Source organism: Centroberyx affinis, unplaced genomic scaffold (assembly GCF_046629955.1).
Source record: "Centroberyx affinis isolate AG114_WGS23_722 - 3 ecotype Tasmania unplaced genomic scaffold, CSIRO-AGI_Caff_v1 ptg000076l_1, whole genome shotgun sequence".
Taxonomy (NCBI): domain Eukaryota; kingdom Metazoa; phylum Chordata; class Actinopteri; order Beryciformes; family Berycidae; genus Centroberyx; species Centroberyx affinis.
The window spans coordinates 486,338-510,309 of record NW_027278785.1 but is presented as its reverse complement, the minus strand read 5'-3'; the positions used below and the strand labels follow the sequence as shown (position 1 = coordinate 510,309).

Below are 23,972 nucleotides of genomic sequence, written 5' to 3'. Positions count from 1 at the left end.
TGTACCCGTGGTACCCCATCTTGCGCTGGCAAGTTGCTCTCCAAAAGTGGCTGTTACACATTGTCCCCACCGTGAATGATAGAAAATATAATAATCCATTAGACTACGTTTATTGTTAGACATTTTTAAAAATACAAAGAAATAAACACTGTAGAAAACGTTTTAAACGGCTACAACAGATCTAGGTAATAGAACATTTCTGTCAAAGGTTTTCAGTCTGCAACTGGTCCTGACAAATTCACTCTTGACAGGCAGTCTTTGATGCACTGCACAAGCACATAAGACCCTATAATGCATCCTACAAATGTACTATTCAACATGTAGGGAGGCGGGGTGGCATACTGAGTAGGGAGGATGTCCATCAGCCAGAGTGCCCAGATTCAAGCCCCAATTTGCAAGTATCTGCCCTGCTGACGTGTCCTTGAACAAGACACTAAATTAATTATTACACTTGTAGGATGCAGAATAACAATGTTGAGTAGACCTTTCCTAAAGGCCATACAGTCTAGCTAAACAATGATTTGGTTTTTGGAGTCACCAAAGTGTTTTCGTAACAAACCCCATATCAGTGCACCATTTGGGAAAATACACAAACTGTCTTAAGCAAGACATATTGGCCCTGGTGGAATTACCAGTCATCTATGATAAAGCTATTAAGTGAAGGTGAGGTAAGGCTTGGCATGATGGTTAAAGGCACAATATGAGAGTTTCTCACTGCCATGTACCAATGCAACATGATCTCTGGAGGCTTTTGGACAGGTACACCATGTGTCTGGTTCCATTCTAGGACTGTATGTCTGCATGTTGCATAAGCAAGTACATCAGGTTCTGTATTCCACATGTCTCAAACTCATTGTCAATACAATATAACAGTTCGCATGTAAAGAGATACACATACATGTAGCTGTCTTGATGTCCTGTGCTCCTTGACAAAACAACAGGAAAGCTATGCAAACATCCCATTGCATGATGTGAGAGATCTTCATTTAGATGGACTTAAAATTCTAATCTTCAATTCCATATTTTTGCCAAACCTCCATCCCTTGACTAGATTTTGATTGGTGTTTCATATGCCGATAGTGGTTGGGCAGTATGACTACACTCCAAAGCTGAACAATATACTTCACAACAACACAAAAAAATATGTGAAAAGACTGGGTCTACAGCTACATAGAATATGTACTCAAATGTGTATCGGGACTAAACAACAGATTTTTTTGTTCCATGTTCCTCTAGATTTTCTGTGAAATTCACAAACTTGGAAATTAGCAAATGTTCCATACTTTCCCAGACCTGCATAGGACCCCTGAAAGCATATGAAGTGAGGCTTAAGGGAAAAATGCACCCTCAGATACTCTTACACCGTTAAGTATCATCAATCTGTGATGTTCAATGCATTCCAGGAGGTATTTTGTGATGAAGTGTTGTAATTTACATTTTTGTTGTATCCACTTTCCCTAAACCTCCCTCATCTACTTCTGCTTCAGTTCGTGATTTCCTACGTTTCTGAGAATGACTTCCGACAATCCCCAGAGAACGTGCCTGAACTCAGCTGGGTTATATGTTTAGGTGGAGAGGCCAATAGTAAAAACGGTAGGATAAGCACAAGAGAGCGAGAGTTTCCAGTTGAGAAACAGCGTGCATTGCAACACGTCTTGTGGCTGCAATGCATTATGGTCTGTTGAGGCTGCTATTGATGGAGAAATCATTATCTATTCCTCTTCTGCAATGATTTTGTCCTTGAATGTCGGTGCAAAATTGTGAGTCTATAGCCCTTGTTCTTTGATACTGAGGGACTGACACGAAAACCTGACGTTCACCACTGATGTTTTAGCTTGTTGAATATTTTTCTCTAATTGTCTACATTTGGCTACATCCACAGGAATAAGAAAAATGCAAAATGGACCAGGGAATGCAGGGTACGTCACCAAAAGCTGTGCTAAAGTGTTTCAGGGTGGATTTTTCCCTTTAACAGATACCAACAGGAATAGGAAAGTGAGGCTTTCTCAACCTGTAAATAACGGCTGAGCGTCTCAGATGGATCTGATTTGGTCTCTTTCAGAAGGAGCTGTAGGTTTTGAAGAAGGCAGCCAGCTGCTGGTAGGCATTTTCTCCCAGTGTGGAAAGGAAAGAGCTCCATCTCTCCACAGTCTCGCCCATCGCCGCGTACGCCGACCCCGCCGTCTCGTAAACAGACGCGGTCAGTTCGCTGCTCAGGCCGTGGACCATCTGGCTGAACTGAGAGAGCAGGGAGAAGCCCAGGGACGCCCCCCCGACGGGGTTTACCCACAGGGCCGCCGCCAGCAGCAGCAGCCCCAGCAGCACCATGGTGGGAGTGGGCTGGAGCTCGCCCCACAGGTCCTGCACCCAGCTGTTGGACGGACCCCGTCCGGCCTCAGTCCCCAAACTGGCCTCCTGACCGCCACACTTGGCACAGCAGCACACCTTGGGTATGGGCGCTTCCTCCAGGCTGCCGATGGTCATGGCGGGCCAGTGCTGCTGGAGGTACTCCGCCGCCCGGGGGGTGATGGAGAGGGCTACGACCGAGGGCAGAGGGGCTTTAATAAAGGCCTCCACCCGCTCTCTGAACAAGTGCAAGTTCTCCAGGAAGACCAGCGGCGAGTCCTCCTCCTCTACAGACGAACCCAAAGACACCAGGTCCAGCTGTTCTTCCTGAAGGGCAACGGAACAGTTATCAGTACTGTGGTTTAAATCAACTTCAACCGCAATATAAACCAGTTACGATCACCTTAACCCTGAGACACACCTGCAGCTCCTTCACCCTGCGGATGAGCGGGTCGTAGGCGCAGGACACCTCTGCACTGGTGGTGTCCAGGGCCTCCAGGTAGGCCTCTCTCTTCTGGGCCAGCAGCTCCTCCAGCGTCTGGAAAAACTGATCGACGGCCAGCCGGTCCTTCCTCACCAGGCCCTCGCAGCGAGCCTTCTCCTGCTCCAGCTGCTCCCCCAGCTCACACACCTGGCAGAGGGAGAGAACAGCAAGGACAGGCAGCAAAATGAAGCAGAATGAACGCTAGTACTAAAATGGAAGACTTTTTTTGCAATATGCATTTACACTACCAGTCAAAAGTTATGAAATAACACAAATGGAATTATGCAGTGACCGAAAAAGTGTTAAACAAATCCAAACTATCTTATATTTTAGATTCTTTCAAGTAGCCGCCCTTTGCCTTGATGGAAAGGCAAAGGCTTTGGAAAAAAATTCATACAGAGGCATCAACGTCACTATTTACATTTGTCTAAAAAATACATTTCAAGCATTTATGCATAAGTCTTTATATCAAAATGGCTTTAATGTAGGCTAATGAAAAACATAGTACATTCAATCAGGTGTGTCCAAACTTTTGACCGGTATAGTGTAAATTATTTAATCTCTTGTTAAACACAGCTTTCAATAGATTAATGACAACGGCAGAAAACAACAAACCAAATGGGCTTTTTGAGAATATGTTTCGAGTGGATTTGCCCCAAATAAAAAAAATAAAAAAATCATCCATACTGAGGATTGCCCACCTGCGCCCATCTCTGGTCAGAGAGTCTGGCCAGCAGCAGCGCCGGCGTCTGTTTTTCCCTGATGAAGGCGGCCTGCAGGTCGTCTATGGGGTGGCCCTGGTGCTGCCCAACAGTCAGACACAGCCCGCAGATCAGCTGCCGGTCCTGGACGCAGTACACGTTCAGCGGCTGCCTGTGGTGCTCCGGACAAGAAGGGGGCCGCGGCTGGCTGTCCCTTTGGTACTGAGGCAGCAGATGGGCAGGCAAACATGTTAACATAAGCACAAACCGAACCAGCAGAACAGTACTAGCAAATGTGAGGTTTCCAAGACGAGTTGGAGCACGCCGAGGAAGTCACACAGGATAAATATTTCAATTAGGAACAAATTAGGAGTAGTTTCTTTCCTACTTTCTCAATGATGGCCCGCAGAGACACGTTGGTGGGCAGGGCGTCGACGCCGGTCGGGGGCAGCTCCACCACGCTGCGACAGTTTGGGCATTTCAGCGGCAGTCGCAGCGGGCGCCAGATGGAGTAGTTGGCAGAAACCTGGAGCACGTTGTCCAGGCAGGTCTTACAGAAGGTGTGCGAGCACGGCAGGACCCGCGGGTCCGAGAACAGGGAGTAGCACACCGAGCACGTCAGGTCCTCCTCTAGGTTATCCATGGTGGAAGAGCGGAGGCCAGGCTCGGGACTGGCGGCTTACAGTGCCCAGAGAGGGGACGATCTGGCGGGACAGCTGGGCGGGTGAGAAGCTACGTGTTGCGCCCGCTCCGACTGTCGGCAAGCCGGCAGCAAAACCCACCGCCTTGCTGCAACTGTGAAGGTGAAGTTTAATTAGGCTACTGAAAACATTTTTGAGGAATAGTCGAGTTAAAGAATATGTTACACATTAAAATGATTCACTAAACATGGGTGGAGTACCTTCGTGGCAATGTGCAAAATCCATTTTCATCATCATACAGTCCATCTGAAGAAGTGCACGCAGAGCCGCAGTGGACTCTCACTTTACTGCTACAAGTTATTTCAGTGATCAGCTGTTTTCTATCCCTCTGTACCAACTGATTTGCTGGAGGGCAAAACAATTGTCACCCCAGTGTGATCCTGGATTATGAGACAGGTCAGCGCTCCAGACTGTGACTCAATCAATATTTGTCATTACACAAGTGTTATGTAATGAGTGCTCCCCTCATTGCCATTGTTAGGAGGATTAGCTGTGAGTGGTTGCCTAACTCAAGTAACCAATCTAACTGCATATGTGAGGAGAGCAGACTGTACTGAAAAACAAAGGAACAGCCAAAAACCGGTAAGCTCCTATTACAGGATCTCAGCTATATCGCTGTTGTGAGTGTATGGGCCCTCTCCTCTAGTTACAGGCAGCTCCACAGCCACAATAGGAGGCCTTATGCCAGCCCCCACCCACGTCCCCACACACAGACACACACACTTTGTTGACAGGACAGGCTGTTCAACTGTGCAACCGTCCCAGAACCTGATCCGACTGTAGCTCCAAACTGTAACCGCACTGGCGCCCAGATTCAAACAGGTAACAGGTCTCGTGATGCAGGTTAATTTAACACGTCAATTAAGCATGTGGGTTAGTTTCATGCAGTGGTAAATAAAGATGGGTAAACTATGACCTCCTGTCGGTGGTCATAAAGCAAACAAAAGCCAATAATACAAATCAATATTTTCAGAAAAGCATTATGACTTGCATCAGTTGGATACTCATCACTATGAATTTTCAACATAAAGATTTATTTCAGCCTAATAAAGGTGTGTAAACTATTCTGTAAATAAAAAGGTGGGTAAACTTGACTTAGGTGGATGTGCCTCCACTACATCCCTGATTTTGTTATAACAACAACAATAACAGCGGAACGACAGCTGCACCATCCGACATTGTCCCACTGTTGTCCATGTTGTGACTGACTGACTGCTCTCTGGACAATGAACACAGGAGACAGCAGCGTCTACTCTTTTCACTGGATGACACGGACAAAACATTCAATTTGTGCAAAATAATTTAGGCGACAGTTCAAATACACAAATGGAGCACATAGATAATCAATAATTAGATGTTGTTTTCCTAAAAGGGTGGGGAATTATACCAACTAGCAGCCCCCAACGCAGGTCCATTACGGCTGTGGCGGCTACTTTCTCAGCCACTTTATCGGGTAAAGAAGCATCTTCTGTGGCTTATTTGAGTCAATTTGGATGCTAAAAACACTACTAAAGATGACATCCAGCCACTAGCTAGAGAGGGCGGAAAAAAAAGTTTCACTGGCCTGGCTTATACAAGCAACATCTGAAGAAAAACTACTGATATGGGTCTTCCTGACTCACAAGGTCAAAAAAGATGTTTATGTGTAAGTGATCTTTAGTTCAAAACTCACCGTCTGCTCGGAGTTCGCAACGTCTGTTCAGGCAGATCTTTCATTTCCTACTCCTCTCGTGCTGCCTTCAAATACTCTCAGTAAGCTCGTACTTCGTAGCGCAGAAAGCGTAAATGTCGACCTGTTGCGCATTCAAAGTGCCTTTGGTCGAAAATAACTAAATTGGGCCCTGGAACAAAAGTTATGACGATGTTTTTTTTTTTTTAGAAACCAAGCCGGAGCGACAGAAAGGAAAAATGTGAATCATCAAGCATGTGATTGATAATTAAATTAATTACACTGCTTGTGTTCCACCTTTTGCTCCTGGAGACACTACTCTTAAACCTCACATCTCGGTAACTCGTATATGATAAAAGTTCCACTTTCCTATATTGACTCCTTTAACTCATTCATTTACACTCCAGTCTTGATTCCGATATTTCCGACAGCATTTGAAGGCAGCATTTGTATTGCGCGCAGTGCGCATGTGGATAGGCGACCTATTCGGCCAATCAGGTTCAGTATTTGCTCGATTTGAATACAAGTTTGCCTCGAGTGAATAACTACAGGAAATTGGACACGAATCAAAACAAAACCTCTCCCTTGAGAGATGAACGTTTGTCTGTAACGGAAAGTTAAAAAAAAAAAAAATGAAATAAATAAGCCGCACGTCGCTGCATCAAAGCGTAATTACAGCACTTCTGTTTCATTCAATTAGTTCTCAAGTTTGTCTTCAAAGGTCTAATGTTGTGATAGCTGTTGCAGGACAACCAGAATGTCTGCCTGGATAAGGGGAATCATTGGGATCAATCAATACACAACAGACCACACATACACAATCCTCTCGATTTGGGTTTCACTATTTATTTTCTCCAAGACAACCTATCTTGTAGCCTATCTCCCAACAGGTTGAGCAAACCACCTTTTTTCTTCCACTTCATAATTTTAGATTTGAAACCACATCTTTGCTAACAAGGAATGCTGCAAAAAATACCCCTATGTTCAACAGAAGGTTATGACCACAAAGTGTAATCCATTACTACAGTGTTTTGAAGTTAACACAAATAAAATGGGAGAGGGTAAGCTCGGACACCTAACTGGTATAAGAGGGAAGGGGAGTGGGGGACTAAGGACTTGCAAGGTACTAAAGGTACAGCAAACTTGTTCATGGGTTTATCTTTTTTTTTTTCTTTTTTTTTTTTAAAGGAGAAACCAGGAAGGACAACTCCAGTCTGACATGTGGGGCAACCTTTACCTTGAGAAAAGGGGGTTAGCAGAGATACATAAGCAGATTCATTACTGCTGCTCCTGAAAAAAAACAAAACATTATTTTCTCAAGTATCCCTAAAATCCCGGATTACTCTAAAAATAAAACAAAGATTGTGGTTGAATGATGCATATTATAGAGGCTGTTGGCAGGTCAAACCTATGAAACCAACCAACACACCTTCAGAAAGACTTCAGGCCTCACTTTGCAGTGCATGTGCAAAACTGTTCTGATTTTTCTGCAAATCGGAAACTAGTAAGGGGGTAAGGGAAGGGGAACATGTAACATTTAAACAGCACAGTTTTACTTAAAAATGAAAATTACACTGTATCCACAGCCTAAGGAAACTAAAATACCCTAAAAAATAACTGTGCTATAGTTTAGTACATGCAAAGGTTATGATTCACAAACCTACGTGAAATGGCCATTGTTCTCATTTCCCCTTGTGATAAGTCAAAGCTATGGCAACAATACTGCAAAGCAGTGATTTTGCTGTAATTGAAGGAAAAATAATGAAATCTCGCTAGGGGAACATTGAAGTCATTTGGTTGATAATAATCATGGTGTCAGAATTTCACAGCATCAAGCCCATGTCTGGTGCGTAGGTTAGGGTTCTGGTGTGAGGGTGGAATATGATCCTCGTCAATCACCTTTACACAAGCAATGAAACTAAAAGCTGAAAATAAAAAATATAATTAAAGGAACACACTGGAGGCAAAAAGAAAAGCCCAAAAGCCACCAAATGCATCTTAATACAATGCACTGCTGCTCCACACCTGCCAATAGCATTGTCCAGTGTCAATTAATACTAACTTAACAATAAATCAAAACAAAAAATAATCCTTGTGATGACGATGACTTTTTTTTTTTTTTTCATATCCAAAGTTCTTCCTTTCAGGGATTTGAGGATCTGCCTCTCGTTCAAAGGCAGAATTTCTTTCCTGCCAATGCGTTTCTCGATTTTGTTTCTCTTCAGTTGTTGTATTTGTATCTTTTTTTTCCGCTCTGCATGCGTTCTCACCCAGTCTCGCACACTCCCAGTCACGCACGCAGCCAAGCACACACCACTCATCCGTCCATTCTCTCGCACATGCGACACGCGCAGCCGGACTCCTGGCCCCGCCCACCAGGGGGAGAGGGAGGTGCCCCATTGGGGCCTCTTGTTGGAGGAGATGAACGTGGCTCCTCAGCACTGAGTCCAGACATTCATACACAATGGGTCCATTCACACACATGTCTGATAGCGTGGCCGATTGGGGGAGGGGCACATTGAGGGTGGCGCCCTCTATGGTCGGAGGACCGCAGAATTGTGATATGGTTCATCTCAGTTCGTAATTACAGTTATTGTTGATTTCTGTTGTATTTTGTTGTCGTGATACTTCAAGATCTCTTGATTTTTGTGGATGTCCTTGGTTCTCCCCGGGCAGACATCGAGTTTTTTTTGTTGTCATTTGAAGTAGTTTTCAGTTTTTAGTAGACAGCTCCAATAACACGGAAGTTATGTCGGCATGTCTCTCAACGCATTCGATGTAGATGTTTTGCTTTTTTGCAACATGTAGCCACTCATTCTCACTCGCACCCACTCGCCATCTCAAACTTCATTTGGGCTGGTTCCCCTGGAATGCCAAATGAAATCCACACATTTTTCTCTCAGATAAGATGCAGCCATGGATCCCACGAGCCAAGCACAATGGATCTAATTTCTCTCACACTCTCGCTCTCTCTCTCGCTCTTTCTCTCCTAATTTTTTATGTTGAACAGAGTGCTGCATCGTGAACAAAACTCCAGAATACCCCAGATGCGTTCTAGAACTGGAATCCCTCGGCTGGCACGTTGGTGGAGTTAAAGCCGTAAGTTCCACCCTGGATGGCCTCCGGGACCAGGCTGGTGTCTTCATCAATCTGCACGACAGACAAGGCAGCACAATGTTAGGCAAGATACAGCAGACATTACAACAGCCACTTTGGTATCTTTGCACTAATATAAGCCCACATCAAGTAGCTAAACTGTATTGGGCCATTAACAGGCAAAAATACAGTATTGATATTGAAGAATTTTCCCAATATGGAAACCTAATATCAAAAGCCACATGTCAGTAATCAAAGTAAATTGATAAAGCGATATGAAAAAAAAAAAATAGACTTTATCTTTTATATTTTTGTCCAATAACCCCAATGTGATATTTTTTTTAATGTAATGTATCATATTGGTACTTGTTACAAGCAAAAACGTAAACATTTCAAAACAGAATCTGTATCAGCCCAGTAAAAATGTTTTCAAGTTTCTCAAAAGCCATTAAATAGCTAAAGTTTGTCTTAAATGGTAACTTACATCATCAGATGAGAAGAACTGATCAATAATTTCATATGCCAGTTTGTAGATGTCTTCATTTTCATGATTCTGCAGCTGCTCCACCTTCTCCAAACCTGAGGAACAAAAACAACATTTAGTATGTGCACCATCCAGGTGCCACATAAATACCAAATGATGACCATAGGTTTTATCATGTTCTTATCTTATGGTATGCAAGTGAAACTCACCCCCACACTCCTCAATGAGGTTAGCAATGGTTTCAGCCTCATCATCGGCCATCTTCAGGATGTTGCTGAGGCCGTCCAGGACTACCTGCACGACCTGGGCATCCTTCACTGTCAGCAGGTTGCAGAATGGTGGGATCACCTGCTTCTCAATCAGATGTGCCACCTAGCAGAAGCATAGAGAATACAGCAGAGATCAATAATCTACCATGTTAATGAAGGACTATAGCGTTCCTACATTTTCCATTTCAAAATGTAAGTTTTCCTGGATCTCATTTTCTTGGCTCCATTTGAAGATTTTGGTCAGCATTCAATATGATATATGCCAATAGAGGTTTGGCAATACAACTGTCAAATAAACCACATCACTCTATAATTGAAGATTATTTATCACCACAGCAAATATGAGAAGACTGTGGTTCTACAAACTACATAAGATGTGAAATAATGTGTATCATGCCTGAACAATAATGTCATAACCTTTCTCTACTCTTTGTGCAATTTCCATATTTCATAACTTGGAAATTATCAACTTCCTTCAACTGCATAAGAGCCCTGTATCTATCTATGTTGCAGCATATAAAGAATAAATTGTGTTAAGTACAGGAAGGACCAGGCGAAAGTGGGTTAAAAAGTTGAAAGTAGAAGCACATGAGGTTGAGGAGGATATGGGAGAGTAGGGGTGTTACAGGAAGGATGGGGAAGGAAAGAAAAGAGGACAGGGAGAGAGTTGTGAGGCAGATTCTTACCTGGTCTTTCCTTCCACTTATTGTCAGGTTGCTGATGGCCCAGGCTGCTTCCTTCTGAGTGCCAAAGTCGCCCTGGGAATACATGCATTCAAAGTTAGTGTTCCACATTTCCCACGGTATTTATACACTCTCTCTACAAAACTTAAAAAGGGGGGAGACACGCACCTTGTCGAGCAGGTGGATGATCATGGGCACTAGCTTGGCATCAATGACAGCCTGCACCTGCTGCTGGTTGCCTGCTGTGATGTTGGACAGGAACCACACTGCCTCCTACAGGACAGAAAGGACAAATACAGGAGTCAGTAACACAGCTTTCAAGAGAAGGGATGGGCAGTCATGTGCCGTGGAGGGACAACCAACAACTACACCAGATTTCACTGATGAGCACACCTTCAGTCAGAGCTGGAATAAAAACCTGTGCACTTTCGGCCCTCCGTGGCACATGATTGGCTGGCCTTGTTCTAGAGAGACAAAGTACTTGGGACTGGTGTGTTTATGTGCCTGAGCTGGATCAGAATCCAGGGGTCTAGCTCTGAGAGTCTGGACCCCTGGTCGAGACAGGGCGCTGTGGGCGGGGCAGGGACGACTTTGAGGCTCTAATCACTGGCCAGGTCACAAAGGGAGGGGCGGGCCTCTTGTTTTAAGTGACCTGCCTCAGATGCACTCCGATATCAGCAGAGACCAGCGGTCTTCAGCGCCCTCTGGCCACCGTCCAGTGGTATCACACATTCAGTCACATGCACACAGACTACCCTCCTCCCCACCATCTGTCCCGCTAACTGCAACTATCGCCAGCCGCTGAAGTCTTCTTTGTCTTCATCATCAGGATTCTCCATGTTGTGAATTCCTACTATTAGCTGTCTGTCCCATCTACAACCATTTACACAGCATTCACACTAGCACCAAGTCTCTGATTTCATCACTTCCAGATAGCACATGCCGCAAATTAAGACCGAGAGACTGTGACTGTGTGTGAAGACAGGATGTGTTACCTTGTTGATTTTCTCCTTGGGGTGTGTGAGGAGGGAAGGGAAGTGGCTGAGGGCGTCACAGTTGAGCACCACCTGGGTCTGTTCATCTGTACCAGTCACTATGTTGCCCACTGCCCTCAGAGCAGCAGTCTGGACAGGGAGGGAAAGGGCAGAATCGTTATACATAAGCACATACCTTTAGCTAAGCAGGTTTCAGAAGTTGCCCTACCCGTCTGTGAAGCCATGTTTCATTCTTAGAGTGCACCCCCATCCCCAACCAATGTTATGATGTGATATGAATAAACTTTCATACAAAGCCAACCTCCTGTCTGTTGTTGGCAGGTTGTTTTGATTGATTTTATGCATTATAATCACAGAGTATGGTGTTGGTTGACTATTTTATAATGGCTGTGTAAAAGAATTTCTACATGTATTATAAACTATAAAAATGAACGTATGAGATTAATGAAATTTGTGCTTTCGTGAAAACCAAATTAAGTTTCTTTTACTTGATCATAAGCATGATGAATCTCCTCTCTACACCGTTTCCTCTCCCTCCTTCACTCCGTACCTGAACTTTGACCTCCTGGTGACTGAGCAGGGGCACCAGGTGAGGGACAATGCCAGAGTCGATGACCATTTGGATCTGCTCGTTTCCAGCGTCCGTCAGGTAGGACAGAGCCCACACTGTGTCCACCAAGATCTGGAGGCAGCAAACAAAGGCCAAAGAATGAATATTTCGTTTCTGCAAAATCTCACTGAACAAATACATCTGAAGCAATGCTATACTAGAGGTGATTTGGTGGGAATATAAAGCACTACTAACAGATACAAAGTAAATATGTGCCTTACTGTATAACCAAAACATCAAAGCCTACTTGAGCAAATCACCAAAAAAAGCTGTGTACTCACACTGACATCAGTGTGGTGGATCAGCACACAGAGAGCTGGCAGGATCTGAGAAAGGAGGATGTGGGAAAGCAATGGAGGGAATCAGTAAGTGGATAAAACGACAATAAAAACACCAACAGGATTCCTACATCTCCCATAAAGGGCTAATCATAGCTTAGACAGCAGGATGGTGCAGCGCTCTGCAATACCTACTACACCTTCAACAATCCTGATCATCAGCGCACTAAATCTGCCCTCATTTTCCCAGCTTAGGTAGACCCCTGATGGGGCAGTAATCCTCTCTGCTGCCCAAACACCAAACGCTAAAAACACATCCCCCCCTCTTACATTTCGGGATAATGAGAGGCACCGAGGCAGAGAGCATTCACTGACGTACAGACAGGCACTCAGAGGAGGCTAGCATACACAGCAGATGAAATTTCTCGTTTCTCACAGTGATATTTTACTCTGGCGTCAGATTTTTTATCAAATCCTGGTTACCTGTAATAATATCACTTGAATACTCTCCTTTTGCATTCATTAGTCATGAAATTGTACTTCTAAAACATGTGAATATGTAGACTGTACAAAATAATAGAATTGTTGGTGTTCTTTGCTATATTTGATATATATTTTTTCCTGTTTGCAGTTATTAATGGAGGATAAAGCTGGTGAATACACATCCCTGACACAGCTAATGCAAGGGTTAACTGTTCATGGAGTCGTGTCGCATTGAGTACGCTGCAAAATTTCTATTACCCAAAAGTAAAATGTTGCCTCTCAAATTTGCAAATACAGACATGAACTTGACAATTCAAAAACATATCTATCTTACTCTTACCCAGCATTCTAGCATGCACACATACTGCTCTCTTATCTCTCTCACACACACACACAGACATAAACACTCTCCTACCTCTTGGATCGTCTCCATGGGTGGCGGGGGGTCCTTGTGGCGGCAGAGATTGACCATAACCCAGGTGACATTGCGGAGGAAGGTGATGGGGATGGAGGGGCTGATGAAGGAGAGCAGGGGCTTGACCACGCCCAGGCTGATCACATAGTCTCTGCACTGAGGGCCATCGCCTGGAGAGAACACACAGAGCGATGACGATGTGGGACTGAAAGAGAATTTATTTATTTCATTTCATTTTATTTATTTATTCTCACCTATGATGTTGCCCAGGGCCCAGACCGCCTGTTCACACACATTCTGATGAGGAGAGTGAAGCAGCCTCAGGAACAGCGGCACAGCATCTATAAGAAGAAGAGTGTTAAATATAAATGAGAAGTATAAGAAGTGTAAACAGATATGTAGGGACATAAAGCCAGAGATACTTCCAAACTCTGCTTGTAAAGTGTCTGTTAGGGCTGCACAATTAATCATAGATAATCATGTATAGTGATTTTATGTTGCCACGATTAATAATCGTGCAGTTCAGTGATGTTGAAGTGTTTGTTATGTTTTCAATCCCCCTGAAAGTGCTGATGTGGTCAAGCTCTTCAATTATGCATGACCAATCAAAACCTTTGAATGCGCAACATGCACCTATGTGACCAAATGAAATTTAAGATGGAGATGCAGACAGCTCTGGTGAAGAAAGAGAGAAACCCTACCTAGACTATCTTTGGAAAAATGTAGCATCAAGCAAATTGGAAAAGAATGGACTGGCCCAACATTGGAGAAGAAAATCCTTCTCCCAAGTCTGAATGTGAAAAAGTTTTAGTTCCTGAAAGTAGCCTTTTATTTATTTTATTAAGTAAAATACAGTGGCACAGTGAATTTTGTAAATAAGGACCACAATACGAGTAAGACAGTAAGGGCGTTTTCACACCTGATAGCTCGCTTCCTTGGTTCGCACCTGATGCGAGAATGATACATTGTTTTGTTTTTCAGCTGGTTCGGTTCGCTTTCACAAAGTCAAAAATTAAATGGTCCAGATAGGGTTGCCAACCCCCCCGGATTAGCCAGCAGACTCCGGTAATTAGCCTCAGTCTCCCGGGATGGAAACAATAAATTCCCAGAGATTTTTTGACAGCTGAAATTATAAGAATGTGTGTGTTGGGTATGTGGTACGTTGGGTGCGTCGTGTGCGTCCACTGCGTCGGATGAAGGTTATTTTCATGACTTTTTGCTGGGCTGTGCTTTTTATATATTTACTGTGTTGGTTTTCTTGGTTGTAGGTTACGTATTTAGCAACTGGCAATGTGTGATGACAGTTAACGGGACATGCACGTTGCACATTTGTCATTGCATAATGATGAGAGGGACACATAGTTTTTGGCATTTGGCATCGCGTAATGGTGACAGCATATGGCACACATGTCAGGAATGACGTAAAGTGCAAATTTCCATAGTAGATAGTAGAACTGATTGATGTTGTGTGTCATTATATGGCAATAACAATGGGGCATCATATTATTATTATTATCTTTATTATTTGTTATTTATTTTGATATTATTATTTTGTTTTTTTGTTGTCTAGAGGAAGACGCTGCAATCAGACAATCTTTTCACAGAAGAAGGCTGGCTCTGATGAGATCCTACCACGACTTGTTGGCATTTGACATACTGGACGAGTGAGGTAAATTGGTCCATTCCAAACTATAGAGCGGACGATTGCAATCATGCAAAAATCCCAAAAAGTTGATCCATGCAAATGCTAGTTTCACCAGTCACCAAAATAGGATGTGACGTTGTTTTTAACCAATAAAATTCAGATTAAATGGTTCGCTTCCTGAGATTGGTTCGAATGGTGTTCTCACCAGAAATGAACCGCTCCACAGTTCACTTGGAAGCGGCCTGAGACCAGCTCTTCGAGGTGGACCAGAGAGCGCTTAATTGGTCCGCACCAGGGTTCGATTAGGTTGTTCACACCACCCCAAACGATCCGAACCAAGGGGGTAAACGCTCCGGGGTTCGATTCAAACGGACTAAACAAGGCTGGTGTGAAAGCACACTATGAGTCAAACCAACACTTTCTAGCTGCTGCTACTTTGAGAAATACTGTACTAAAAAAGTGAAAATATATGTTAAGGTGCAAAGTGCAATAAAAAATTATCATTTTTGCCATAATCGTGCAGCCTAGTGTCTGTGTTACTGACAAATTGCCTTTTGTCATTCTTGTATGCAAACATTAAGCATAAAACTTTCTTTAGGATTCTGACAGTTTGCTGCAATTCCACTATTACAGAATGAACTGGTAATGTTGCAGTATTCACAGTTGTGTGTTGTGGTACATTGGCACTTACTAGACTGGACCACAGCTTGGGTCTGCTCTGAGGTACCCGACGCTATGTTGGTCAGAGCCCAGGCTGCCTCAAACTGAAGAGATGGGCTGGAGAGAGGCGAGAGTGGAGAGACGGATGAAGGCAGCAGAGGCGATAATAGAAGTGATTGTGATTGGGTGAAATACAGTAAAAGAGGATGCTGATGAGTCATATATGTTCTGCCATTCCTGGAAGGTGAAAACTGGAACACATTTGCATAACTGTGCAACACCCTTCAAATGTAGGCTGGGCTAAGCCCTGCTAGCACATTTGCATAACTTTGAAGTATAAGCAAACTCAACATCATATGATGAGGGAAAGGACTAACTTCTATGCTGCTATAATCATTCTCCATGAAGAGGCACAATACACTGCTGTGTTCACACATGCAGATACACACAGCGACAGCCTTCTTACTTGTCATCTCTGTCCAGGCAGTGGACCAGGATGGGAAGGATCCCAGACTTGATCAGGTCATCGATGGGAGGGTTACGGTCACTAGATAACAACTTCCTACAAGAACAAACAGGAAACAAAAAGACCATTACTCACACAGTCACTCTCACATAGCTTCATCGACACATACCAACACAGAGGTTACAATTACACACACAGAAACAGTTGAGGAATTTGAAGTGTCACATCACTGCTGCTGTTATTACACAACAATCTGAGTGACTGCGCCGACAGGAGACATTACCGTGCTTCTGAGCCAAATACCAATTCTATTACACAACATCACCTGCAGGAATGACGGCACCTGCCACAGAAATGGGCCTGTGTCCAGACACAGCTCCTGAGTTGCATTCAGTGATTTCAGAATTTATTAAAACTCCAATATAAATAAAACATATTATATTGTATGCCTTAAGCAAAAATCTTGGTACCTGTACAAGTAATTACATACATTACTTTGTGTTGTACTTGACCTGACCCAACTATAGGAGGCCTGCGCTCTTAAGCTGCAATGTCATTTACAATATTCTGTAATCAAAAGGGGCTGACTGAGTGTAAATTGTGGCTGCCCAACTGAGTGGAAAAACACATTCATTTGTTGAAACTACAATATCGACAACTGCAGTATGCCACAATTTTTAATCAGAGCAGTTTTAGCAGACAGTCTCCTAGACAAAGCATTCTGGTGTAGAGAAGCAGAATCTTTGGCTTCCAAATCCATTTGTGCACCAGATGTGAACCTTCATTGCATTCAACACTCAGTAAACAAAACTTCAACATGAAGAACTGTCAATATCATGTAGTCCTAGTGTAAATTGACATGGCCAGCAGTTGGAGCCCAAGTGTGAGAGTTCCTACCTGGCAGCCTGAACAGCACTCAGCTGGACACCCTGGTTATCACTGGTGGCATTCTACAAATCAGCACAACACACAGTCAGTGAAATCATACATAACATTTACAAAAGTTATAGCTCAGCCTACTTCCTATTTATATCACATTATGGTGTGCTGAGGATACCATGGGATTATCTTGGAAGAAAAGTGTTAAATTCTCATACATAATCAAGGCAATTAATATAACCTGATATACACTGCACTGATGATGGGGAAAAAATCAAATATCCAACTTACTTGTACTATTGCTTCAAGAGAGGTGTTTTTGCTGAAACAGAGGAATTTGGAAATTGATCAGACTAGAAACATTCTTTGTCAAAAACACGTGTAAACTTTAATGTCTAGAGTTAAAAGAAAGAACAAAACTAAACTCTCGACCACTGATTAGGCAAAAACAAACATTGTTCAAAACAGCATTGCCCATCAGACTATCCAGGCTGGATGTCTGTCCCAAACTTGATACACTTGGCAGCACAACCAAGTTCTGTACTGCCTGGCAGTACCAAACGAGGGTGAGCAGACATCTGTCAACCTCTTGCCTGTCGTAACAGAACTCCCATCCCCCAAATTGCTTTTGTATGTGAAGACGACAGAGCAGAGAAGAAATCTCACCAAAGCACAAGTGAGAGCGGATAGAGGAGGCTAGGGATTGAGAAATGCCATCAGGAGGAAGTAGTGACTTACAGTCCCAGACTGAGAATTGACCTGGTGTTGTGGCCCAACTGGATGGGCAGGGCAGCATTCAAAATAATGACAATAATGTCAAGTTCACTTAAGCAGGGCAGATGCTTGACAATAAAGGGGACTGAACACAGGTCCTCCGATTGACTCACTATGCCACCCTGCTGCCCCTGTTAGACTGGGGGGTTGATGGGTGTTGCCTTTGCATGTGGTAGCTAGCAGTTGCAGGGGATCACCTTTGCACCCATGAGTAAAGTTGGTGATGAACTTGCAACAAAGTCAAATTTGCCCAAAATAGAAACAGTCAAACAAATTTGTGTATATTTGCTGCAGCTTTACATTGTTTATTTGCTCTCCATGCCTGTGGAGACACATGAAGATTAAAGAGGTAACCGTAACCTAGGGAAAATAGGAACTAGCGGTGACAAAAACTCAGACAACAACAACAGCTGTGATGAAGGAATGAAAAAGGCAGCTGAGGGAATATGAGGATTTAGGAGCCATTTGATCTGTCAGAAAGGTGCAGATATCCTCTAACAAGCTCAGCAAGCCTGGCCGCAAAAACAACTCAATTTGAAAGAGTTGACCGTGAGGTGGGCATTGAACTAGAAAGGGAAATGGAGACACTTGTCCACAAGGCAATATAACTCAATCGTGATATTTTAGACCAACTGAAGACACACAGTGGGGGTGGTTTGCATTTAGCTTGCCGGTAATACAACAACAAAATCAGCACAAAGCCTGATATTTTTGGCCAATCACTTATGGCTAGTGCTACATTTATATTAAAAAAATACAATGGCCAATTTGAGGGATATTTTCAAAGCAGATGTCGACATTACAAATGATTTGTTGTCCATTGTTAATTTTATCTAATTACTGGTATCAGAACCTAAGCTCCAGTATTAATTATACCCTAATTGAATCATCTCTGGTGCCCACTTGATACCCCAATGACACACAACCCTGTCTTCTAAAATCTAAGAAAGGTTTCCAAGTAAGTGCACGCCACAGACATTACATGATTAGCAACAGCAAAACAGGAAGCTCCATTAGAAATGAATGGGAATATTGTGTCCAAAAAGCCATGAAAACCTTAAAAAAAAAAAATCAAAAAACATCCCTGATAAGGGATACTTACACTGGAGGCACTGTATTGGTAATTGCTCAATCAATAAACAACCAAATTGTTGTAGATATACTGAAAAAATATGGGTCTCTTACTGAAGGAAAAATAAGCCACCAACCACCACACATAAAAACAAACTGCATGTTTGTTCACACTGTTACCCCACCCCACTGGCATTGGGCAAGGACAGCTAAGGAGGCAGCATCACAGGGACAATGTGTCAGCACGTCTAAAATCTCTTGAGTGTTTAACCAATGACACAGTCCTAATGTACAAAACCACTTGTACAAACAGTCACTACAGAACCTATTTTTTATGTCAAGTTGTCAGTCCCACTGCTTCAATAGGGCCTTACAGGAGCCTTCTCACAACGCAAAAACCTAAACATACTGTATGTTGACTGTAAGTTTCTAGCGGAAAGTGACAACAAAAACAGAGACAATTTCTGAGCAAAAGCTGCAAGTGTGAAGCAGAACCATACCGATCTGAAATCTCCATCAGCATCAGAGTCCTCACAGATGTCCTCATGGGGTACATTTCTCCTCTTCAAAAGGTGCTCATCTCTTTTGTTCTGTGGTAGATGGAACAGAAAAGGACACTTTATCCACATTTCCACTCATTAGTCATCATAGCGAGGAGAAATTAGCATTAACAGTGCATGTATTTCATTGATAAAAGAAATGCTTAAAGAATAAAAAAGAAAGCAGTATAAACCAGAGTTGAATTTAGTGGTAACGGTCACAGCAGGCTGAAAGTCATTGGGTATTTGTAGTTGGTAGCACCATATGATGCAAACTTTGATTACCTTGCGGAGTTCCACCACGACCTCGGTCCTCTGTCTTCTCATAGTCTGTGGGCGAGATGGCACATTAATATTGTAGAGACTGGAAGTTTAATCAAACCTGTCTACTCCAGACAGAGTCAGAGTGGCTATAACAGTAAAATGGTGTCCAGTCTGATGTCAGGATCCAGTTTGTGCTACTGGAGCTGTTCAGAAATTCCCATCCAGTCTCACTCATACCTCAGGCCTGAAGTCAACAGCCCACTCACTGCTAATGACAGCACCAAAACAAACTTGACAAGTGTCCTACCCAAAATGCCTCAGTTTAAATACTTTACATGCCATAACAAGACAGCTATCCCCTTATATTCTATGATATACAGCTATCCCCTGTATTATATGATATACTTCTTTAAAAAAATATATACTTGACTGGCACAGTAAGAAAAAAAGACATTCAACGGGTTAAAGGCAAATGTGTGCCTTTAAGGAAAATTGTTTTAATTTAGATGCACAGAGAGAATGGATGTGTGTGGGTTATGTACTGTATGTCTTCATCTTTGACAGACTTGACAGACCACCATGGCGGTGTTAACGTACGTTATCCGTTAGCCGATTACCTACTAAGCTACAGCAAAAAACTAGCTGTTACTTGTCAACCCGAATGTATTGAGAACATCCTGACATCCACGCCATGCAGCTACCTCGCTAGAGAACCAGCCTGAAAACACACATCTCTAGCTAACATGAGTGAAACAGCAGAGGCATGCTGAGTTGACTGTAATCGTGTTGTAACTTATGTATCTAACGTTAGCTAGTGTGGAAGTTAATCTATCAGCCATATGATCCTGTTCACGGTGAAACGTTGGTTCCTTGCACGGGTAGTAAACCGAGGGGTACGATTAAATAAAGCCCATTGGTTAAAAAAAAATACAGGTAGTTGGCTAGCTAACAAGCTAGCTGGTTTCCGCCATTGTTTTTGGTGATAAAGACGGGGGATGGGTGGAACTGCAAGCACCAGCACCAAGCCCTAACCAGCAAGCTTAACGCTAGCTAGCTAGCGAGCAAGCAAGCTAGCGTTAGCCAGCCATCCAATCAAAATAACGTTAATCTGCCGCGGCATTAGCTTGGCAAGTAAGCAAAAATATGTTACACAACTCGAAAGTCAAGTTTATGTACTTTCAGACGTACATTAAACGTTTTCACTAACATACAGTCAGCTAAAGGCCGAACCGGGGTGATATGCTTGAGTTAACGTCAGCTAGCTACCATGTCCCCCATGGGCCCGACTAGCAGCAAGCTAACATGGCACATACAGCGGAGGCGTTGAAAGCTAGCTAGCTTATCTGATTAGTTTTATAACGAAGGCCTTCTCATGCATTATCAAACCCATAAAATTCAAGGGTAATACTCTAGCTAAGGCCCTCGATCTAAAATTCACGATGTGATAAGGCCCTGGCTTGGGCTGGGTGCAAAGTTCCCGATGGTGGAAATTAGAAACGACGTCACAGGGAAGCCAGAAGGCGAAGCGGCTACTGAACGGCGCATAGGAAAAGAGGAGATCCTCGACACGAATCTGGATACTTTTACCTCCAAATCACGACCCTTGTTCTTGAAATTCTTCAGCCGCTGGTTGTCCAGTTTCTCGTTGTCAGCCATGTCAGCAATTTTGGCGACGTTCAATACCTTTTTACTGATGAATTTAGCTAATGAGCTACCCTTTTCTAGTTCCCTTTTCACAGCCCTTTCGTTAGCGGACTATTTTTTGCTGGTCTGTCCGCGGTGCATACTGGGAATGCCGGTGGTGGAAGGGCAGCCTCGCTCTGGCGTAGAGGAAGGGTGGGGAATTCCCCTTTTCTCTCATTGGTTTCTGTACTGTTACATTTAACCATCCATCTGTAGGGCGCGCCATACAACAACGCAGAGGACCATATTTGATTATCATATTCAATATAATTAACGTTCATCTATTTTTTTCTTTACCCCCCCAAACTCAGAACCGCATGATATCCGAACAGTTTTAAAGTCTCTCACTCTCTAGACTTCATTAAAACTGTTTCGGTTCAGACATCTGCAAGTGGAAAAGTGACATAGATGTGAAATGAACGGTAGTCATTTATGTCTTGTTGAAGAAAGTCTTTAAATTTTTATTTTGTTACATGACAATTACATTTATGCATTGCCATTCTAGACAAACACATTAATACATATAAATAGGCTAGAACATGTATGAAAAAGTAAGTAGCAGATAATACACAACCTGGAAATTGCATTTCATCAAGCCACATAAACTAGAGCGAACAATGTTTTTTTTAAGATGTCAGTTTTCCACATTTTGACTATAACATTCAACTGCCCTCTAACACTGTTTTACTAGCTGCTCATGGCAGCTTTCTGAAACACCTGCTGTTTTCTCATTTGCTCAAAACTATCCTGATAATCCAAGATTATACACACCATCCTCAGTTATCACCATGGCCAAGGCACATTTTGTCTCAACCAGGATACAGTAGAGATGCTTTCCACCACAGAGATGTAACACTGTGTTAATGTCATCTGTTTTATTGCTGCCTCCTCTCATCTGGACCACAGAGATGCCACAGCCAGGCCATTTGCTGATGAGTTATACAGGTAGGCTAGAAAGACTCCCACACATGGTATGAATCTATCTTAGAAAGAGATTTTCATCCAACCCATTACGAATCAATACATGTTAACCACAGTGCAAGACTGGTTTCATAGCCATAATAGGGAAGCCCTTGGACTGCAGCTTTTCCTTGATATCCTCTTGAGTCTGTTTCAGTGAAGTCTTCAGCAGATAGACAATCCTCCTGAAACCCTCCTCTAGTCCCATGCCTGTGGAGGCTGAACATGGCTGGACAAACCAGGGCCTGTCCCCACACACTCTTCTCAAGTCCAGTCTCAGGCAGAGCTCTGCTGGGTCCAGAGCTCCAGGCAGGTCCTGTTTGTTGGCTAGGACCACGAGAGGAACTCCTCTGAGACTCCGGTACCTCAGGATCTGCTGGGTGGAGGAAACACAGTAGGACAACTCAAGTCGTCAAGTATACAACTATGGGAAATTCCTAATAGCACATCTTAAACCTGAACATCTTCTTAAATACGATCCAAGGCTCCACTCGAACGTTCATAAAGGTCTGGCAACCATTTCTATCCTATTTTGAGCTTGATTCTCCCACTGTTAATACAATATAATCAATAGCTTCAACCTTTCTCACTTCCTTTTTTTTCCCTGTTAGGGAAATGAGCACAGGTGCTTTTGTATGGATGGGTATAGGTGTTGTTTGTGTGAGTGAGTGCACTTTCTAATGTCTAATATGTCTAATGTCTAATAATCTAATTGCTCTATGGGATGGTTACTTGTGTTTAATCGTTGTAACAGCCATAAAACTTGTTGTAACATCCATAAAACTAAAAAGCCATAAAAGGTCCTGTAATCAGGCCTTTATTGCTTAATATGTTTGTTTTTCTAGACGCTTTTCCATTGCAAATACAAAGTTTATTTGCTAAATATCTTATCAAGAATCAAGTTCAAATGTTCTAGATGACTTTACCTGATGGAGCTCCTTGCGCGCCTCGTCCAGCCGCCTCAGGTCCCAGCTGTCCACCACAAACACCAGTCCAGCGGTGTCAGCGTAGTGGTGCCTCCAGTGGGGCCTCATCTTCTTCTGGCCGCCCACATCCCACACCGTCAGCCCTGGGCCGCTGTGCTGCGTCTCCAGCATCTCCACATTGAAGCCCACCGTTGGCATGGTAACCACGCTCTCGTTGTACTTCAGTTTGTAGAGCAGGGTGGTCTTCCCTGATCCGTCCAGGCCCAGCATCAGCACTTGTGCTTGCTTGTGGGGCTTAGAACCATGAACACCCATGTCTTAAAATACTGATTCTGTTGTCTGAAGAAGTGCCACTTGTGTCTTTATCTAAAGAAGTATATCTTCTTCTTGTTGTATAACTGTGTAAACTAAGCTCTTTGATCCAGTGGCTGCAGCTGTATCATCTGTCTCTGTGCTCTGGGAAGTCTGTGCGCTCAGTGAGTCTTTGCTCTGTGTGTCTGGTCTCTTATGGAAACTGGAAGCTATTCAGAATGCCTTTATGTTACACAGAGGCAGAGAGACCCCTCCCCCGTGTTGTGATGGGATACTTCCCGTCATTAGTTGGCTTTCAGTCAGGCTTTTTATATCCATCTAGTGATGGTGCAAGTTAGAGGAGCATTGAGTTCTCTGGTTACCACAGCACAGTTAATGGAGTCATGTCACACCTGCCCTAGACCGTCACACACACCAGGAACCAGGAAGCCCAAGTTTGGTAGAAGGTGGGGGGTTGTGTTTCTTCCTGGCAGCCTGTCAGCTAGCAATGACATCAAGGGGCAATTTTAGGTCATGGTCAATCTCCCTGGCTGGTGTGCATACATTAGTTTTATCTTTAGACTCACAACATGCTAGAGC

At 43.4% G+C, this 23,972-nt stretch overlaps 3 protein-coding genes across 4 annotated transcripts; all 3 read right to left on the bottom strand.

Moving 5' to 3' along the window:
- Positions 1-64: 64 nt before the first annotated feature.
- Positions 65-5,951, bottom strand: trim59 (tripartite motif containing 59). Of its 2 annotated transcripts, none has more exons than XM_071521314.1 (5): positions 5,905-5,951; positions 3,920-4,326; positions 3,532-3,753; positions 2,768-2,977; positions 65-2,673 (listed from the first exon to the last, which is right to left on the bottom strand). In XM_071521314.1, the coding sequence occupies exons 2-5, from the start codon at positions 4,172-4,174 to the stop codon at positions 2,059-2,061; spliced, it is 1,302 nt and encodes a 433-aa protein (XP_071377415.1). In that variant the 5' UTR covers positions 4,175-4,326; positions 5,905-5,951; the 3' UTR covers positions 65-2,058. The 2 variants fall into 2 exon arrangements, with proteins under 2 accessions (XP_071377415.1, XP_071377425.1); XM_071521324.1 differs by lacking the exon at positions 5,905-5,951 and adding an exon at positions 4,433-4,528.
- A 776-nt stretch (positions 5,952-6,727) lies between these two features.
- Positions 6,728-21,286, bottom strand: kpna4 (karyopherin alpha 4 (importin alpha 3)). Its single transcript, XM_071521061.1, has 17 exons — positions 21,100-21,286; positions 19,534-19,578; positions 19,205-19,299; positions 17,156-17,186; positions 16,883-16,935; positions 15,986-16,081; positions 15,551-15,636; positions 13,469-13,555; positions 13,215-13,384; positions 12,320-12,364; positions 11,979-12,110; positions 11,429-11,557; positions 10,602-10,706; positions 10,437-10,508; positions 9,691-9,853; positions 9,482-9,576; positions 6,728-9,051 (listed from the first exon to the last, which is right to left on the bottom strand). Exons 1-17 carry the CDS (start codon positions 21,166-21,168, stop codon positions 8,956-8,958), a joined length of 1,569 nt encoding a protein of 522 aa, XP_071377162.1. The 5' UTR covers positions 21,169-21,286; the 3' UTR covers positions 6,728-8,955.
- A 456-nt stretch (positions 21,287-21,742) lies between these two features.
- LOC139645394 (ADP-ribosylation factor-like protein 14) lies at positions 21,743-23,573 on the bottom strand. The gene is made up of 2 exons (XM_071521087.1): positions 23,082-23,573; positions 21,743-22,528 (listed from the first exon to the last, which is right to left on the bottom strand). Exons 1-2 carry the CDS (start codon positions 23,394-23,396, stop codon positions 22,223-22,225), a joined length of 621 nt encoding a protein of 206 aa, XP_071377188.1. The 5' UTR covers positions 23,397-23,573; the 3' UTR covers positions 21,743-22,222.
- Positions 23,574-23,972: the final 399 nt, after the last annotated feature.

What these genes read in the sequence shown, in the direction of transcription:
- trim59 (XM_071521314.1), bottom strand. Translation starts at nt 4,174, where the DNA reads ATGGATAACCTAGAGGAGGACCTGACGTGCTCGGTGTGCTACTCCCTG. An exon ending in TGCGGGCCATCATTGAGAAA is followed by an intron (nt 3,754 to 3,919) that starts GTAGGAAAGAAA and finishes CTGCTGCCTCAG; the next exon opens with TACCAAAGGGACAGCCAGCC. An exon ending in GCAGGGTGAAGGAGCTGCAG is followed by an intron (nt 2,674 to 2,767) that starts GTGTGTCTCAGG and finishes GTTGCCCTTCAG; the next exon opens with GAAGAACAGCTGGACCTGGT.
- kpna4 (XM_071521061.1), bottom strand. Translation starts at nt 21,168, where the DNA reads ATGGCTGACAACGAGAAACTGGACAACCAGCGGCTGAAGAATTTCAAG. An exon ending in GGCCCTGGGCAACATCATAG is followed by an intron (nt 13,385 to 13,468) that starts GTGAGAATAAAT and finishes TGTTCTCTCCAG; the next exon opens with GCGATGGCCCTCAGTGCAGA. An exon ending in CCAAGGAGAAAATCAACAAG is followed by an intron (nt 10,707 to 11,428) that starts GTAACACATCCT and finishes TCTGTCCTGTAG; the next exon opens with GAGGCAGTGTGGTTCCTGTC.
- LOC139645394 (XM_071521087.1), bottom strand. Translation starts at nt 23,396, where the DNA reads ATGGGTGTTCATGGTTCTAAGCCCCACAAGCAAGCACAAGTGCTGATG. An exon ending in CGCGCAAGGAGCTCCATCAG is followed by an intron (nt 22,529 to 23,081) that starts GTAAAGTCATCT and finishes TCCACCCAGCAG; the next exon opens with ATCCTGAGGTACCGGAGTCT.